At 38.5% G+C, this 18,235-nt stretch overlaps 1 protein-coding gene across 1 annotated transcript; it reads left to right on the top strand.

Annotated features, from left to right (window-relative positions):
• Window positions 1-523: 523 nt before the first annotated feature.
• LOC135466309 (26S proteasome regulatory subunit 4) lies at window positions 524-15,910 on the top strand. Its single transcript, XM_064743730.1, has 12 exons — window positions 524-554; window positions 3,381-3,437; window positions 3,953-4,049; window positions 5,718-5,842; window positions 6,258-6,443; window positions 7,291-7,419; window positions 9,379-9,475; window positions 10,577-10,665; window positions 10,908-11,008; window positions 11,822-11,918; window positions 12,606-12,815; window positions 15,730-15,910. Exons 1-12 carry the CDS (start codon window positions 552-554, stop codon window positions 15,862-15,864), a joined length of 1,326 nt encoding a protein of 441 aa, XP_064599800.1. The 5' UTR covers window positions 524-551; the 3' UTR covers window positions 15,865-15,910.
• The last annotated feature ends 2,325 nt before the right edge of the window (window positions 15,911-18,235 follow it).

The raw sequence follows: 18,235 nt of genomic DNA, 5'->3' as shown, positions 1-18,235 counted from the left end.
CTCGCTACGGCAGATCCTCATAGACCCTCTAACCTTACTGTAGGCCTACGGCTACGGCCTCTGCTTAAGGAAAGTAATTAATGCACTTGAATAAACATACGATAATACCTATACCGATACCAAATCGCGTTTTTGAAAATAAATAATAACAGTACACGAAAACTTTTGTTACAAACCTTGGGGATCGGTTTTATCACATCACATGACAAATTTTATTACGTTACGCGGTGATAAAGGCCTATAGATTGCAGAGAAATTTTATTACGTTTCGCGGTGATATAGGCCTATAAATTGCAAAGAAATTTTATTAAGTTACACGATGGATGCTACATTGCTCGTGTATCATATCACAGAGTTACAAGGATCAAGATAAATGTCGTCGATATTCAACTTTCTATGAACTCATGAGACTTGTTGCAAGATTCGATATGCTTGTCAAGTATGATGCATGCAGCCAGCATGTTAAGGGAGGTAACTGAAACATGCCACTCTCCTAAGACTCGGGCGTTGTTGATAGTGGAGACTTCGACGAATCGTGAGACAGCAGAAATATGGTGAGTTATAGGGCAGACGTTGTTGTAAAATGCACAAGGATCTCCCTTCATTTTTGACATATTTTATTTCTTGTAATGTTTCACAGATCTTTGACCCTGTTATACAATTGTATAATCTCCTAATAATCTATCAAAGGCATAGGTTGGAGAAGCTAAATCAGATTGATTTGTCAGTTTGAACATTGCTTACAAAGGTTTATTCAGTGATCAGTAATCGATTGCTGTGAAATCTTAAAGGTTCCGTCTCTTGATTTCATTTCGCGTTCACGATATGTTTCACACGTTTTATTGCGGTATTTATTATTTCATGTATAAAATATATGAATACGTAAGTAAGCTTAAATCCAGTTAGTTTAATTGATCAGTGGTTTACACAGATCCCAAGAATATTTCACTTTTATAATGTATCATATAATAATTTAATTAAAGTAAATGTTGAGGCATATTCAACAATTTCTGATATTTGTCAGGCTCAAAGTTTAATTATCGATTTAAAAATCTAGTAGACCCATTCCGCAAAACCAGCAGAATGGAAGTCAGCTATTTCTGGTGTGCAAGAGAATAGGACCTTCATTACCACTCCTGCAAGTGTAAATCCATTCCCAGGTCGAAATATTGTTGAAATATTTCCTTCTCGCTTGTCAAAACAACTGTGCTGTCATGGCAAGTTATGTGTACTAACATCTTGGAACTACGTGCCGAAAGAAATCAACCTAACAAGACAAGACCAAGCAACCAGACTTAAATGACAAGTTTAGCAATGATTTCATCTGTCATCATCATGAATGTAGAATAGGAAGAACAATTTTGCCCAGTCAGTCAAGCGAGAAAAATTAATTCTAAAGGTTCTAGTCAAGGCTTGCGGCTATCATGTGCCTCTCTGCTGCATTATCCATGTTTCTGTCCTTGGTCTCGGATACTATCTGGAGTTATGTGCACACAGCGATTTTGAAGATACTGTGATATAGCACCTGGCTAAAATTTTATTGATTGGACAGGTCTGGGTCTGCTGTTGACTGCCGAGGTCAATGCTCGTAGGGCAAAAAAAGCAGAAGTGTATTGACTGTAAATGATTGTACATTGTTTTGAGTATTATTTCACGAGTGATATACAATATGTTCCTAGATATCAGGAATTGTATTCATTTTTCATAAGGAACACAAAAAAGGGGCATGGTTAGTTTTTTGGGGGTACACGAAAAAAACACATGCAGAGTCGTGTTGAATTAGGATATTATTTCACAAGTAATTTATGGTGTACTTGTTGTTGCGGGAGTGGCATAGGACAATCGCTTTCCAATGTGGCTTCACTGGTTAAGGGGTTAGGGTAGTCGCAGCGCCCCAGTTAGTGCTTTTCAGTTATGCCTACGTTTGAAAAGGGCTATTCCCCTACCCAACTTGTAATTGAGGGGTGACACAGTCATGACAGTACACCCGCTTTTCAAGTATAGCTTAACAAGGAGGCAGAGGCTGTCTCGAGCTTCTCATTTATGGCAACATTTGAATAGGGATGTTTTCAAGCAGGCTCCCTTGACTGGGGTGGGGGATTGGGGTGGAGTAGCTAGTGCAGTGCTTTTCAGTTATGTCAAGTTTTGAAAAGTGGTGTCTCCCCTTCTGCTTTTAAGAATAGGACAGGCGGCCCACCTGGGGCAGTAATCTTAGATGCTGGTAAATTGTAAAGGGGATTTGAGTGGGGTAGATTTATTTCTATTTTTATTTTATTGTTGACACTGTGATCTTACACTTTTTTAACGGTGGTCAGCTTTGTGAGTAGATGAAACTGTAGGAATGATAGGAGGCAATAGAGACAACCCGGGAACATCAGATATTTGATAAGGGGCATGTCCCACACAGCTAAAGAGTGAAAGCAGGCAGTGGGATAGCCGCTTTTCAAATGCGGCTTGCATGCTTGGGGCAATAATCTAAGACTTGAAAACGGGGAGTTGCTGTCAGAACTTTCCACGTATATCCACGTATATAGCATTGTTGGGAGGCTCCTGGATCATTGCGCCAAACTTTGGCGTACTAACCCCCTCAGCCACCTAGGCCCCCCCAGTGATTAGGCATTTAGGCCCACCCATTAAACGTTGAGGCCTCCCATTTATTAAATATTGAGACCTCCCAATGATTAAAGGTTGAGGCCCCCAGTGATTAAACGTTGAGACCCCCAGTGATTAAACATTGAGTCACGTTGAGGCCCCCCAGTGATTAACTTTGAGCCCCCCCCCCCCCCCCCCCCCAAGTGATTATTTGTTGTGCCCCCCCCATGATTAAACATTAAGGCAGGTAAATATCAGAAATTGTTGAAAGTTTTAAATTGTTTAATTTAGTTTAACTGCACTAATCATATAACTGAAAGAGAACAAGAACAAACAAACAACATTCAAACTTAATTGTGATGTGAAAAAATTGCATGGAGCCAGTAAACTAAATTAGAAGCAGAGATAATATTGCATGAACAGTAGTCCATCTAGGTGGACTCAGTCTACAGTCTACAGTCACTTTGGACAAGGGGCCCCAGATATATTAGTGGACGATCTGCATCTTTATAATAACATAGCCGTGAAGATCATAGTGATAATTGATGCAATAAGGGACATGAATTGGTGGAGGAAAATGAGTATTATATGTACATATCCTGCATCTACATGTAATTTGTATTGCACAGTATAAAATACTGCCCTGGTAATGTTCATTTAAGCCAATTTTTTTTTTCAGTTATTTCCCTGTTTTAGCCAACATTGTGCTAGATTTTCTGCACATACCGTTTTGACAATTAAAGTGTGCATTTATGGGTGATTAAAATGTTGTGTTAATGTATTTAAAGGGCCAACAACAGTCAGGTGGCAGTGGAGGCCAAGGTGGAGACAAAAAAGATGACAAGGTGGGTTGTCAGCCATAATGATTAACACTCATATATCAGTATGCTACTTCAACATGATACATGTTTTATTATTCATAATAATGTAATGTTAGAATTTCAGTCCTTCATAGATAAATAAAATGCTTTATTTCTCAATATAAATTTGTCAATTTATTCACTGCTTTGTTCTGCAACACATCTGGGTACGCTTAAATATCCATAATATTGTAGGATAACCCACTTAACACTACATATTTCATTGCTTATCGTGCATTTCTGAGATGAACAGTATTTATGGTATTCAGATTTTACTGTATGGTTTCCTCAGTAAGGATACAATAGTATATGAACCAATGTGTTTTAGGATTCGTCCCTATAGTGAATATTACTTGCTGCGTGTAAGTTGATTTTATGACTTCAGTCTAGGCATGGTTCATGGAGCTTGTGGAAGCTGTACATTATCTTTCAATTCAAGATGCTAGTATTCAGTGTAATATAAAATGATTGTTTGGCTGACTTGTACATGTATTTGGCAGGAAAAGAAAAGAAAGTATGAACCACCTGTTCCAACTAGGGTAGGGAAGAAAAAGAAGAAGGTTAAAGGACCAGAAGCTGCTAACAAGCTGCCGCAAGGTAAGATTAATATTGACTGCTTATAAAATGGAAGATTTGCAATGATGGGCCTAACTTTGACATCAACCAATATGGTCTTGGCCAACACATGTATATATATATGCCAGGAATGTAACAACAACTTGAATATGGGCTGTTTTAGACATTTAAGTATGTTTTGCACTGCGGTCGAAGATACCCTACTGTCACCTGCAGAGGATGATATCAGTTGATTCATGTGACGTCATGGGTAGATATTTAAACTGATCCGAGATTACAGAACCTCACATAGCATTACATGTACATAAAAGGATTGTATTTCAGGAAAGTACTCTCTGTTTTAGAACTGTAATTCTTACTTTTGAGTCATTACAGCCTGTTTGAAGAAGAAGTGTTCGATGACAAAAACTCCATTGCTTGATGGCCCATATTCGATTAACATCAGGACTCACATAAAGACTTTTAGTGCTTTATATTGTCCAAAGTCTATCATCTATTACCAGAAAAAGACTTCGTTGTAAGTTAATGTACACTTCATCTCAGTGAGATGTTAGTTGTTCTAAATTTAGAAAGACAGGGCACTAAGAATTCGGACCTACATATACTTGGTATTTGTCGAATAAAAGGGCCAACGGTTTATGGGAACCCTCATATCATAATGTTGAAGATTTAATTCTTATGATGGTACATTTGCACTGAACATTAATTTGGCTCATTTCTCTATTCTGACACCCAGGTTGAATTTTTTGTATTTTAATTTTATGAAGCGCAGAAAATTGTACCAGCTCGGTGTATACATGTAATTGCCAGACGGACCCTATGGTGCTTTATACCATGTCTGCAATTGTCAGTTGAACAAGAATGCTAGATATACATGTACTTAGATTTCATCAGTGCATATTTCTTCTCCAAATGGTCTGACATGACTCCTGGAGAGAACTACTATAGTACATGTACACGTGTTGGGGTGAGATTGTACACGTGTAGGGGTGAGATACAGTACAGTGTATGTGCCTACCGTCACAAAACCCATTCATGTCGCCAATATGATCTGCTGACCAGGTCATGGACGTGGGTAATGAATGTACAGTCTATAAACCTCACCTTTTTCTGATATCTGTGGGCCTTGTGTTTAGGTTTACTGCTCTGTGTATGTGATGGATAACATTTCCAAACCATTGGCCTTGGTCTGAAAAATGTACCTTCAATTCCAGAAATTTTGATGTGTACCTTATGTAAATTTGTGAAATACATGTGAATACAAAAATACTATAATTTCAGTGATAAACTATGTGGGTGTGTATGTACTTTCAAATGAGAAATGTATTTGCTCCTGAGATTGACCGACTGTACTTCGTTTGTCTTTAGTATGTGTCATTAGCTGTGTTTTAAGTATATCACCCACAAAGTGGGTGATTTGGATGACACTTTGGATGATTTGGATGTATATATATATATATATATATATATTTTTCCACTACTTAACCCCTTAAGTTGATATCTACAGTGTTAAATGATAAATGTGTTTTCCTGTGCTCTTAAAGTGGTAACATATGCCTCAAACCATTACTTGCATAGCTTTGTATTTATGGCACAGATGGATGTTACCAGGTGATGTGAATATTCTGGTCATTCTCAAATGAGGTGTTTTTTATTTTCATTTTCATTATTTTGTTCTTATTTTGAAAGTCACTCCACACACCAGATGCAGATTAAAACTCCTCAAACTTGAACGCATTAAGGATTATTTGTTACTGGAGGCTGAATTCATAAAGAACCAGGAAAGGTTGAAGCCACAAGAGGAAAAGCAAGAGGTAATCTGTCATCATTTTAGCCCTTTTGCAATGTCATTTTTCCATGCATGCTCAGGGTGAGAGTTTACAGCTGATCAGCTGATCTCAGGGCAAATCGGGATTTTCACAGTACTGATATCTAAACTTTGACGAAAATGGACAAAACTAATTGTTTTACTAACGAAAGGTCAGCTACATACAGTTGAACTTTCAGCTGATTTTGATGGATACGATCCTCTTCCCTACATTTTACACTTTGGCATTACACGCATCGGGAAATGCTTGGCCAAAGTTTGTAAAGAAAATAAATCTTGTACCGTTTTTAATAAACGAATATGTTGGAGAATAGTTATTCTAGTCTAGTTCAAAATATAAAAAATAATCTTGATGTAAAGGATTGCAAATGAGAGTAAAGCTATTGTTTGAATGTTTTCAGGAAGAGCGAACTAAGGTGGATGAGTTACGAGGATCTCCAATGTCTGTAGGCAACCTGGAAGAGATCATTGATGACAACCATGCCATTGTGTCTACGTCTGTGGGAAGTGAGCATTACGTCAGCATACTCTCCTTTGTAGACAAGGATTCTCTGGAGCCAGGCTGCTCTGTCCTTCTCAATCACAAGGTACTTGCACACTCAATCCCCATGCGCAAATTAACTAGGAACAGTCTACTGACGTTTTTGACAGGCCTATGCCCGATTTTCACCTGCCCTAATGTTAGACTTGTGTGATTAAGTTTGGTAACAACAACACAGTTTGTGCCACGTGTCCATTTCATTGGCAATGTGCTCTTCAAGGTGCAAGGTAGCCTCATGTGTATTTAAACGTGTAGTTGATGCTTGAGCACGATTGCCCAGTTTACCAATCCAGTGGCGAGTTTTATATCTTGTCACTTTATATCTCTATAACATACATTGCCATGGTAGTTAAGGGCTTACTTAGCTAAGTGAGCTTCATGAAACTGGCCCCTGTACTTTACGTATGATACTGCTGTGCTTGCAGAGTTTTACTGCCCACTTGAACTTGCTGTTAAACTAAACTTTCTTTGCACGTGTACCCAATCTCTCTTTCATGTATATTATCGTTGTTCAATTTACAATGACAAACATCAGAAATACCCCAGGGATGAAATCGTGAATATATACTCGTGTAATGTTAAACATGGTGTCAAACAAGACGAAAATGTAACGCAAAGTATCATTTAGATGCAGTTGTTTGTTGAAGAAATGGTTTCTTCACCTAATCATGGTATGAAGTGTTTTATCACTGTGGATGCAATTGTTACTGTGCCTGTGAATCATTGATACTTTCAACCTGGGTATATTCCGTGATTGCTTTGTGCCACTTCCTACTTTTTGCTTGAAGTGTATTAAGTCATACATTGGGTTGTTTCTTCCCTGTTTGTTGGTACATGGGTGGGTTTTGTTTTCTTTTTCTTGTGTGAAGTGTGTGATCACTATGCATTTTCAGGTACATGCAGTGGTGGGTATGCTGTCTGATGACACAGACCCTATGGTTACTGTGATGAAGCTTGACAAAGCTCCTCAGGAGACATATGCTGATATTGGAGGGCTTGATACTCAGATACAAGAGATCAAGGTAAGACCTCCTCATTTGATTGAAGATAAAACAAGTGTGGTAAAATTTATAAAGAGCAAAAAAAAAAACAAATAAAAGTGCAAGACAGTTGGCAACAGGATCATTCTGTAAAAATCAGCCAAAAAATTTTTTTGCAGTGACGCCCTTGAATTATTTTGAAAAAATTCTTAACCACACCTTAGTACATATGGGGAAGGTTGCCAAGTTATAGCTCCAAATTCTGTGTGGTTTTCAGTGAGCTGCCATAGGTCACGCAGGCCTCACTGAAAACACGAAATTTTACAAAAGTGTCAATCAAGGTGTGATGTTTAATGGCTATTATCTCATCAAGTATTGAGTCTGCTTCAGGAGTGGTAGATCCATTGTCAGTCCTAGGTTGAGCCACACCTAAGACTTACTCACTTGGCGTTCAGCATGAATTGGATAATGCAACGACTAGTTGACCCGTATCAGTATAATGGCTCGGGCGGGTCGGCTTACTTGACTTTGGTAAGTCGTGTCAGTGAAGCAGCACTAGATAAAAGAGCGGTTGATATCTGTCCTGTGACAAGGAGGCACATTACATACACCCTAAGGATTCCTTTGTCGTCATATGACTGAAAAATTGTTGAGTACGACGTTAAACCCCAAGCACTCACTCACTCACTCAACAAGTATTGACTATATTCCTTTTCTGAGGCCATATCCAGAAAGCCTGGGTAGGAAAACACTAGGTCTAGTCTAGTCCCCTGGAATGGGAAATTAGTCGTCTAGAAATGATTTCAGAACAAATTAAGCATTTCGAGACAAAAATCACGTCAAAAATGAACAGTAAATGAAACCACTTAGAATTTGGAGGTATAACTTGGCAAATCTTCCTCATATATGCTAAGATATGATTGAGAATATTTTCAAAATAAGGGAGTCACTACAACAGCCAGCTGAAATGACCCAATAGCCCTGACATCCACAGAACAGGGTTTCAGGTCATCTTACATTTGCCAAGGTAGGGATAGGAATTCACCTGAAATTGGTGGATTTCAGACTTCTTTTACCTCACCTGTACGAAGTAAGGAGGGGTTTTGTACATCAGGGAAGTGTCCTCATAGCTCAATATTTTCTCAGCCATTCACAGGCTTGAGGTTGCCACCCATGGTACATGGATTGCCAGATGCAGTTCATGATTTGTATATGAAGATTTACATTTGAGAAATCCAATGATACTGATGAATTTCATCAGAACAGGTGTGTTAACGTAATTTGGACGTAGGGTAAAGTACATGTACTTTCAGACTTTCTTACTGGCCCCAATAGCACAGTTGCTAGAGCGTCCACTTCGGGAATGGTAGAGCCAGGGTCAATCCTGGGTTGGGTCACACCTAAGACTTTAAAAGAGGAAGGTGTAGCTTCCTCGCTTGGTGTTCAGCATTAAGGGGATAGTGCAGCGACTGGTTGACCTGCTGGCTCAGGAGGGGTGGCTTACTTGCCTTTGGTATGTCGTCTCAGTGAAGCAGCACTAGATAAAAGAGCGGTGGAAATCCGTCCTGCAACAAGGAGGCACATTGCACGCACATGCACCTAAGGACTCCTTCATCGTCGTATGACTGAAAAATTGTTAAATACGACGGTAAACCCCAAGCTCTCACTCACTCACTCAGACTTTCTTGAGAAACTTCTTTTTTTTCTGATCATCAGTTCACATGCCTGAAACGGATGAGATGTCAACAGTTTTTCTATTCGACTGTCAGACAGAATAATCAACTTACAGAGCTGCTTGGTCAGGGTTAAGAGCTCTGATGAAATGTTATGCAGGCCTGATTACCAAATGTCGACACAAGCTTTTAGTGTGTCAACAAAAAGACAGTTGAAGTGATGTTTTCAGTGTCTGTAATCCATTCACATGTACATGTATATGTATTTTTTTCTGTTTTTTGAAAACTTGAAAATGAAAACCGTACAGTGTAAATTTGACCTTGGCAGGAATCTGTGGAGTTACCTTTAACCCACCCAGAGTACTATGAGGAGATGGGTATCAAACCTCCTAAGGGTGTTATTTTGTATGGCCCCCCAGGTACAGGTGAGTGAAAAGCAGGTCTTTACAATCAGCTAAAATATCAATGTTCTAAAGTAAAGTCTGTAACTTTAAGTATTTTGTGTCTAATGTGCTGCATGATGGAACACAAAGTAATCTTGTTAATTCATACAAAGTATGTTCCCACCGAATTACTTCCTTAGGGGTCACTCTTCCGTAAAAATGGTGCTGTTTATTGGAGTTCACTGCATTGTTGACAGACAGCTACTTCAAAGAAGTTAAACTAGGCAGAATACAGTTAAATATTTCCCTGGATGAGTGCAGACATCTGACTACATACCACAAGCTCTTGGCTAATGATGTGACATGTCAGGATCTAGCAGGCACTGGCTTAGCTAATCAGGACGTACATGTACATGTACGCAAGGTGATGAGTAAAGTATGATTAAGTGTGATTGCAGAGGAGGATTAAGTGCGATTGTAGAGGAGGATTTCAGCATCAGTTGTTGAGAGCTGCCTCACTGAAGTAGTGTAATAAAGCAAAATAGTTTGATTGTTTACAAACAAGAAAACAAAAAGAGAGTTTTCAAGGGGAGATAACTGCAGTAGAATACTTGCATGAGATCGCTTGTTTTTGTGAGATTGTTGGCTGTTGCCCAGGTGTAATATTACTTTGTAATACATGTATTATTTTTGGTTGCGCTTGTTATAAAAAACCAAGAAGCACACTTTGACGTGTAATACTAACCATTATACCCACCAAATGTCATAAAGTGAAACATTCCTGATTGACCAAAGCATTATTTCTGTACTGGGTGTTCAAGGAAAAACAACAAATACAGAATTATTGTATGAACCATAGACATTTTGCACCACATGGCCAGGTTAGACTACAGGGCATTGACAGACATGTAACTATGTACGTCTGTAAGAGTTTAAAGTTTAGCTCGTTAGTGTTAACTTCAAAGTTATGACTACTGAAACTTTACAAAATTTATTGTCAGGGCCCTTAAAAATAGACTAGATTTTGATCAGTGTGACCTACTTTTGACCGGTTTCCCGAGGAAGCACTTTGTATGTGACATGTTACTAATTCATTTATTCTGTATATGTATTAAAATGTTAAAATGTTTTTGTTACTTGAAGGGAAGACATTGTTGGCTAAGGCTGTGGCAAATCAGACGTCAGCCACCTTTCTGAGAGTGGTAGGGTCGGAGCTCATACAGAAATATCTGGTGAGAACTGAAAACATTAGCCAAGATTCTCAAAAATTTACATTTACGTGTATATGTAGATCTAGGCTACAACACAAATATTCCCCTTTATTCAAACATTTCATTCTTCCATCCTGTGTTAAAATTATCCTAAATACCAGTAAAATCCCTGCAAAATCTTTTATGCTGTGTGTTTTCTTGTAAATACATTATACGTATATATATATATATATACATGTATTGTTTTTTTTTTGTACCTTTAGGGTGATGGGCCGAAACTTGTTCGAGAATTGTTCAGAGTGGCAGAGGAACATGCTCCTTCAATAGTATTTATAGATGAAATTGATGCTGTGGGAACAAAAAGGTAGGTCTAATTTTTAAGGAACACTTCAGTGATGTTGTTGATGTATTATTAAAAAAGGACATCTTGTTCCCTGTTTGTTGAAAATGGAGTCTTCATATGACTAGTACTTTTTAAAGTAACAGACTTTTGTGTCCGAGAGATCTGCATGCAAATGGCCATGTTGCAGTTGGTGTCTTTTTTTTTTTTTTGATCATTAAATGGCTTATGCCCATCAATGCTATCCCATTCAAGCATATTTGTTACTATTGACAGTGTTTGATTTTTCATTAAGATATTTAGCATGAATCATGAAAAGTGCACTGTGCCTCGTGACAACATACAGATGCTGTAAGAAACATGGCCAAGTCCACTATTGGTGTTGAAGGGGTGGGGTTGGGGGTTCTACAGATTTATCTATTGTCAGTCTGACAGTAAGTCCATTACTGGACATTTTTAGGACTTTCGACTTTGGTGTTAAATTGAGCACAGAATTTCAAGATGTTTTAGTTTTAGACTTTTGTATAGTTTCAGCAAAATTTTGATCATTTTTGACATATTTTGAACTATTTAGACAATTCTCCAGGCTTTTCTCTAATTGATCCATCGGGTTGCATTGTAACTTGACACAAGACTTAACAATGACAAAGTACAGACCAAATTTGAGTTTCAAGATGATTTGCCCATTTGTGACAATGATCATGTCCATTTTTGTTCTATTTTGGACACGGTCAGTGTGCATAGTATCATTGCGCATCATAGTGGTAGGGGAAGTGTAACACTTCCAGAAGGAATGTTTAACAAGAACCTATTGGTGTGAGGACGTTTATTTTACAGATATGAGTCAAACTCTGGTGGGGAGAGAGAAATCCAGAGAACTATGTTGGAGCTTCTCAATCAGCTGGATGGGTTTGATTCCAGAGGGGATGTGAAGGTAAATCTTTGCACAACCTCATTGTCATGGTTAAATGACATGTATAAGCAAAGAAACTGAAAGCCATTCTGAGATTTGTTTTATTTTCCAGCTTAGGTTTCAAAAATCTGTACTCTCCCAATCAAGGACTTGAAACGGCTTGAGTGTGCTGTCATAAGCCTGTGTCAACAGGATATTCCACAGGTTTCCTTTAATTTTGAAGTTGTGTATTTCAGCTAAATTTTGGTCTTTAACAATGCTCTTGTTACAAAGCAAACATCAGGTGAAATGCGGTAAATTTAATAATTTATTATTACTGGTACATAATTAGGTAACTGTTGTAAAAGTTGTCTTGCTCAAGGTGAATTTTTAAATCCAAGATAATGCCACAAACAAAGCTCCAAAAATAAGCATTAAGATTATGAAAGTTGTAATGATTTTTATAGAAAGGTGTTTTGAGCTTTGTTTAGAAGGCAAGATAACATCATCCCATTAGAAAAGCGTAAGTTTCAAGACCAAAATAATACATTAAGACATTTGTTTGCTTCCAGAAGGGCACTTCTTGGGTCTAAATTTTTGGTTATTTATAGTAAACCAAAACTATGTGTCCTGATAATCACTATATTTTGTCTTATAAATACAGATGATGAACTTGTATTTTGGGTGAAGAGAGAATGGATATGTTCTGTTTATCTTTTTACTGTCCAGGTTGTAATGGCTACCAACAGGATAGAGACCTTGGATCCCGCTCTTATTCGACCTGGCAGAATTGACAGGAAAATTGAATTTCCCTTGCCGGATGAGAAGACAAAGCGTCGTATCTTCACCATCCACACAAGTCGCATGACCTTGGCAGATGATGTTAATATCGACGATTATGTAATGGCGAAGGATGACTTGTCTGGAGCAGATATCAAGGTACCTCTACCCTATAATTCCTGTGTACATGATGTAATGCTAACTTCATACCTTTTGGAGACTCCATGGCTGAAAGGTATTCTTAAAGGGCAAGACAGCACCCGGCTAAAAACATATTTCAATCGAAAGTAGGATGCTCAAGCTTTCTAAAAAGTATCATAAATTATTACTTTAATGAGAATTTTTGGCCATTCAAACACGTTGCTATCAGAAGGGGCGCTCTAAGCTGTGACGTAGCCTTTATCCATTCACTCCATGAAGTAACATATTATAACACAGATCTTACTGCATCGTTTTGAGATCATTTATATCATTTTAGTTATGTGTTGCCGAAGGGCATTTCAGAAAGTGTTGTGAGGCAACCATCTTGAAAATTTTTCGCCATTCAAACACGTTGCTATCAGAGTTGGTGGCCTAAGCTGTGACGTAGCCTTTACCGATTCACTCCATGAAGTAACATATTATAACACAGATCTTACTGCATCGTTTTGAGATCGTTTATATCAAGTTAGTTATGTGTTGCCGAAGGGCCATTTCACAAAGTGTTGTGGGGCAGGTGTGTATCATTTGAGAACCACCACAGGTGTAAAATCAACTGATACGCAAGCCGTGTAATATTCAACAACAGTATCACAAATTATGTCAGACAGTAGCTTACTGTCTCGGCCCAAACCACATTCACCTCCCCATTTCGTTCATTGTAGTGTTTTGTGAGCAGTTTCTAAATAACAAATATCAGAGTCAGTGCAGAATTCATTTAGAATGCCGACGGTTGATGGGAATGAGAAGACAGCATCTTACCTGACAACGTTTAAATTCAACTAAATCTTATGATATATTTTTTTTTTTTCTCTGAATTTATTACAACTGAAAACTTTAAATTTTCCTCCTTTGTCTTTCTCGCATACAGGGGATGTTTTTTCTGTTTTCTTTTATAAAATACAGTAACATCATTGATAGGGGGCTTTCTCTAACGTCAGCGATAACTAGGTCAGCACTGCTTTCATCCTAGCAGCCACTGCTGCAAAATTGAAGCATACAATCCAGCGACAATCAAATGCCTAGACCAGCCTCAGTGGTGTTTAGTCATTTCCATTTGTTTCAGAATTGGGCATGAATCTAGTTGTACAACAATCCGATTGTAATTTTGTGAACATTTAATAGGAGTTAAAATCACCAGTACAACCCCTCTGGAGGCTACAACCTGAACCAGCAATACACTGGCTGTGCATCTGCAGCTAGGCTATTTAAACAGAGTCACTGGAGTTCCTTGTAAATCATATAGTTGGTCTACTGTGTCAAGAGTTCAAGCGGGGGAAGAAATATTCATTCAGTATGTCCATTTTCCAAGAAAACTATATTTATGACTTGGAACTTTTATCTGCCATAAACTACTGCTTAGATTCTTATACGAAAAATATCTTCGACTTTAGAGAGCTTGAGTGAAGGTGATAACAACTCTCCATAATGGAGACGTGCTGAAGCTGTGTCAAGAAGAAGTTTCACTAAACTTTTACTGGGATGAAAATAGTCTAAAAAAAATATTTAATGCCGTTTTAAGATACTTTGAACGGTAGACTTTCAGTGGCCATAAACATTAGTCAGGTGCTGTCTTTCACTTTAAGGATGAATAACGTGATTAATAGGGTTATGTGTTTTAGTAAATCTAATTCTGTTAGGAGAGGGCTGTGGTTCAGTGACTTGTAAACTCAAGATACAAGTTCAGCCCCCACCCTGGGCAGGGATTTTGTAGAATGCCCCTCTCTCACTGGAACTTTGGCAATGGTAAGTGGTCGGCCATGCTCATGTGGCCGTTTGGTGACAGTCAACTTTTGAAGACCACTTTTCTTTCACAATGTGGTATACAAATGTGTATATCACACAGTTCGTCAGAACATGTAACTATCCAAGGTTGGTGGTTTCCCTCAGGCATTCTGGTTTCCTCCACCCTTAAAACTGACTGTCATCATATGAGTGAAAAATTGTTCAGTTCATGTATGCCGTTAAAACAGCAATCAAATAAATCAAATCTCCCCCTGGTTTCGCTGATCCTAGTGAACATGGAACACTGGTGTCAGAGCCTGATTTTTCTCATCGCATGATAAACATGGCTGCCGTTTTAGTAGTGAAATATTCTAGATATGGCCAAGTGATGAGGACTGATTATTTCTCCCATTTGCACATTACCACATTCTTGACCTCTTTAATGCATACGGTTCACCTGGTCACCAGCTACAACCTTGATTTCTCAACTTTCAGCAACTGTGACTGTGATTTGTGTGTCTTTTTGAGTTTGCAGTGAGTGCTTGGAATTTAATGCCATACTTAATAATTTTTCAGTCATATGATGACAAAAGAGTCATTAGAATGCATGTAATGTGCCACCATGTGGCAGGCTGGATTTCCACAGCTGTTTTATCTAGTGCTGCTTCACTGAAACGACTTACTAAAGGCGAGTAAGCCAACTCGCCCCAGCCATTATACTGATACGGGTCAACCTGTCGTTGCACTATCCCCTGCATGCTGAGCGAGTATTTGAGTGTGGAGACAGAACTACTAAAAGTATAACTTTATCAGTATATGCATAATATTGCCTTCAGAATGTGCTTGAATAAGCACAGCATGTTTGAAGGTTGAAGAATTATAGTACAGGCGTATATGGTTTTGTTCGGTCAGACCTCCCTCTACTCCTCGCCGGCTCGTTTATTGAGAGAAACCATCGTGGCATATGACCATTGAAAAAAAATAGCTGACATATTTATGTCAGTGTTACAGTTTTTTGTGCTATTTGTGATGCTGAATTATTTTGCTACCATTTAAAGCAATGCACGGATCTGAAGTGTTATGGTGTAAAATTTGACTATGTTCATACATGTAAATTAGACTGATCTGATACATGGCTTGCTTGTTTCAGGCTATCTGTACCGAGGCAGGCTTACTGGCATTGAGAGAGAGAAGGATGAAAGTAACTAATGAAGACTTCAGGAAGGCTAAGGAGAATGTTTTGTATAGGAAGAATGAAGGGACCCCAGAAGGACTGTATCTGTAAACTTATTGTAATGTCAGCATTTTAATCCTGTGTGAAGATATGAAAGGAGAAAAGAAAATGGTTGAGCTGCTAGCATACAAATTTGATATTGCCATCTTTTCTTTCTCGCATCCAAATATTAATAACTCTTACTGTCTGGGCATATATTGTCAACATCCTAGAGTTGTTTAACAGTTTGTCACAATAAACACAATAGAGCGTCCATAAACCATGTGTTCATGTTTATTTTTGCATCTTGTTTAATGATGAATAGAATTACATTGAAGAACCTGTGCAACAGCTGTCAACCTGAATGGAGCATGGTTTTGTAGCTTAACATTATGAAGTAAGGCACAATATTGTGAGAGTGAAAAGTGGATTGTGTTCATGGCAAAAAATAGTCTTTTGCCACACAATATTTTTTTATTGATATGAGCATATGGGACTCTGTAAACCCCATGTGGGTGTCCTTCCATTTTAGTCCTTGGTAGTGCTTTTACCGTTTCATAGTCAGAGTTTCAGTATTTGACCGATAGACACACACTGGGGAGTAATTATGTCATAATCAGCAGTTGTCCAGTTAGGAGGATACCAGAGTTTTTGTCCTTCACATGATTCGTAGAGTTACAGGGCCACTCTTTTGATTCTGGTTATGTGGCAAACCAACAGCTGCACCACTTCAGAGGTTACCATTATACTGTGGTTCGTGTCTTCCACATCACGCAAGAGTTACACGGCCACTGTTTTAGTTCTGCTCACAACCAACAGTTGCACCACTTCAGTGGTTACCATTATGCTGTGGTTTGTGTCTTCCACATCACCCAAGAGTTACACGGCCACTGTTTTAGTTCTACTCACAACCAACAGTTGCACCACTTCAGTGGTTACCATTATGCTGTGGTTTGTGTCTTCCACATCACCCTAGAGTTACACGGCCACTGTTTTAGTTTTGCTCACAACCAACAGCTGCACCACTTCAGTTGTTACCATTATGCTGTGGTTTGTGACCCTAGAGTTACTCGCCCACGGTTTCAGTTCTGATCCAATATGTCAGAGGTAACCATAATACTAATGGTTCTTGACCGCTTCGGTGGCCTAATGGTTAGATTGTCTGCCTAAACGTCGGTAGGCCTAAGCGTTGAGAGGTTAGCGCAAGGAAACATCACTTGGTGGCCCTGCGTCAGTATACAACTGTGTCTAGGTGGGGTGTCCTGTCTTATGTCTTCAGCACGATTCTTTAGTGGCGGCTGCACTTTGGCAGCATGGACTCGCTCTGCCACAAGAAGAGGCAGTATTATACATACTCAACAAAAATATAAATTCACTAGGCAATTTTCTGTCGTTTTCTGTCAATATTAAATAAGGTGTTAACTCAGCAATTAGGGTAAGTATTCATTTTCCACCTTTTAAAGCAATAATCCAGGAGCTATGGGAGCATGGAAACTGAGTGGTCAGTAATCACAGCACTCAGTACCTTGTGCCCACCATTAGGATCATGAAGAGCACGAACTGATTACTGACCATTCTGTTTTCAGGCCTCCATAGCTCCTGGATTATTGCTTTAAAAGGTGGAAATTAAAGCTATTATGGCCCTAAAATGTAAAAATCTAGTGAAAATCAAAGCAACAATTGATAATGAATACTTAACCTAATTTATTTACATATTTGATTGGTGTTTTACGCTGTACTCAAGAACATTTCACTTATACGACAGCGGCCAGCATTATGGTTGGAACTTAACCTAATTGTTGGGTTAACATGTTATTTCATACCGAGAGAAAACAGTATAACATTGCTTCGCACCTTTATCTTTGTTGAGTATATATGTGTACACACACACGCACATAATGACTCCTCGTTGCAATATGACATGCTTGCTGTAAAACCAACATACATACATACATACCAATGGTTCTTGCCTACCACAGTACAGAATAAGTTTTAATTTTGGTGGGTCCTTTGGCGATAATTTCTAGGGCACAAGGTCAAACCCAGCATCTGACAGGGAATCAACATGGTCTGGCCTCCATCTTTAATCAGGACCTTGGTGGCAATAAGAGATTGACAGCAATCATAGGACCGTATGCGGTCAGCGATCTCATACATACGATTTGGTTTGATTTTCATCAGATTGTGTCGAACAGCATGTACTAACACTGCTAACAACCTATTACATTTTTCTCAATATTTCATAAAGCAGAAATAACTTTGTTACTTGGGACACACCCAACTTTCACAGGAGATTTAAAAATGAGAGCTCTGAGATTGATAGTTAATTTCTATTTTAGAGATCATACAGTATATATCCCAAACAAAACATTTTGGAATAAGGTCACAAAATACAACACTCAAGATTTGTAAATGATCTTTATTGGGATTTTTTTTTTTTTTT

This window comes from Liolophura sinensis, chromosome 6, assembly GCF_032854445.1.
Source record: "Liolophura sinensis isolate JHLJ2023 chromosome 6, CUHK_Ljap_v2, whole genome shotgun sequence".
NCBI classification, from domain to species: Eukaryota; Metazoa; Mollusca; class Polyplacophora; order Chitonida; family Chitonidae; genus Liolophura; species Liolophura sinensis.
The sequence above is the reverse complement of the archived record's forward strand: the minus strand, read 5'-3'. Positions and strand labels throughout refer to the sequence as shown.

What these genes read in the sequence shown, in the direction of transcription:
- LOC135466309 (XM_064743730.1), top strand. An exon ending in TGCTAACAAGCTGCCGCAAG is followed by an intron (nt 4,050 to 5,717) that starts GTAAGATTAATA and finishes TTATTTTGAAAG; the next exon opens with TCACTCCACACACCAGATGC. An exon ending in ATTCCAGAGGGGATGTGAAG is followed by an intron (nt 11,919 to 12,605) that starts GTAAATCTTTGC and finishes TTTACTGTCCAG; the next exon opens with GTTGTAATGGCTACCAACAG.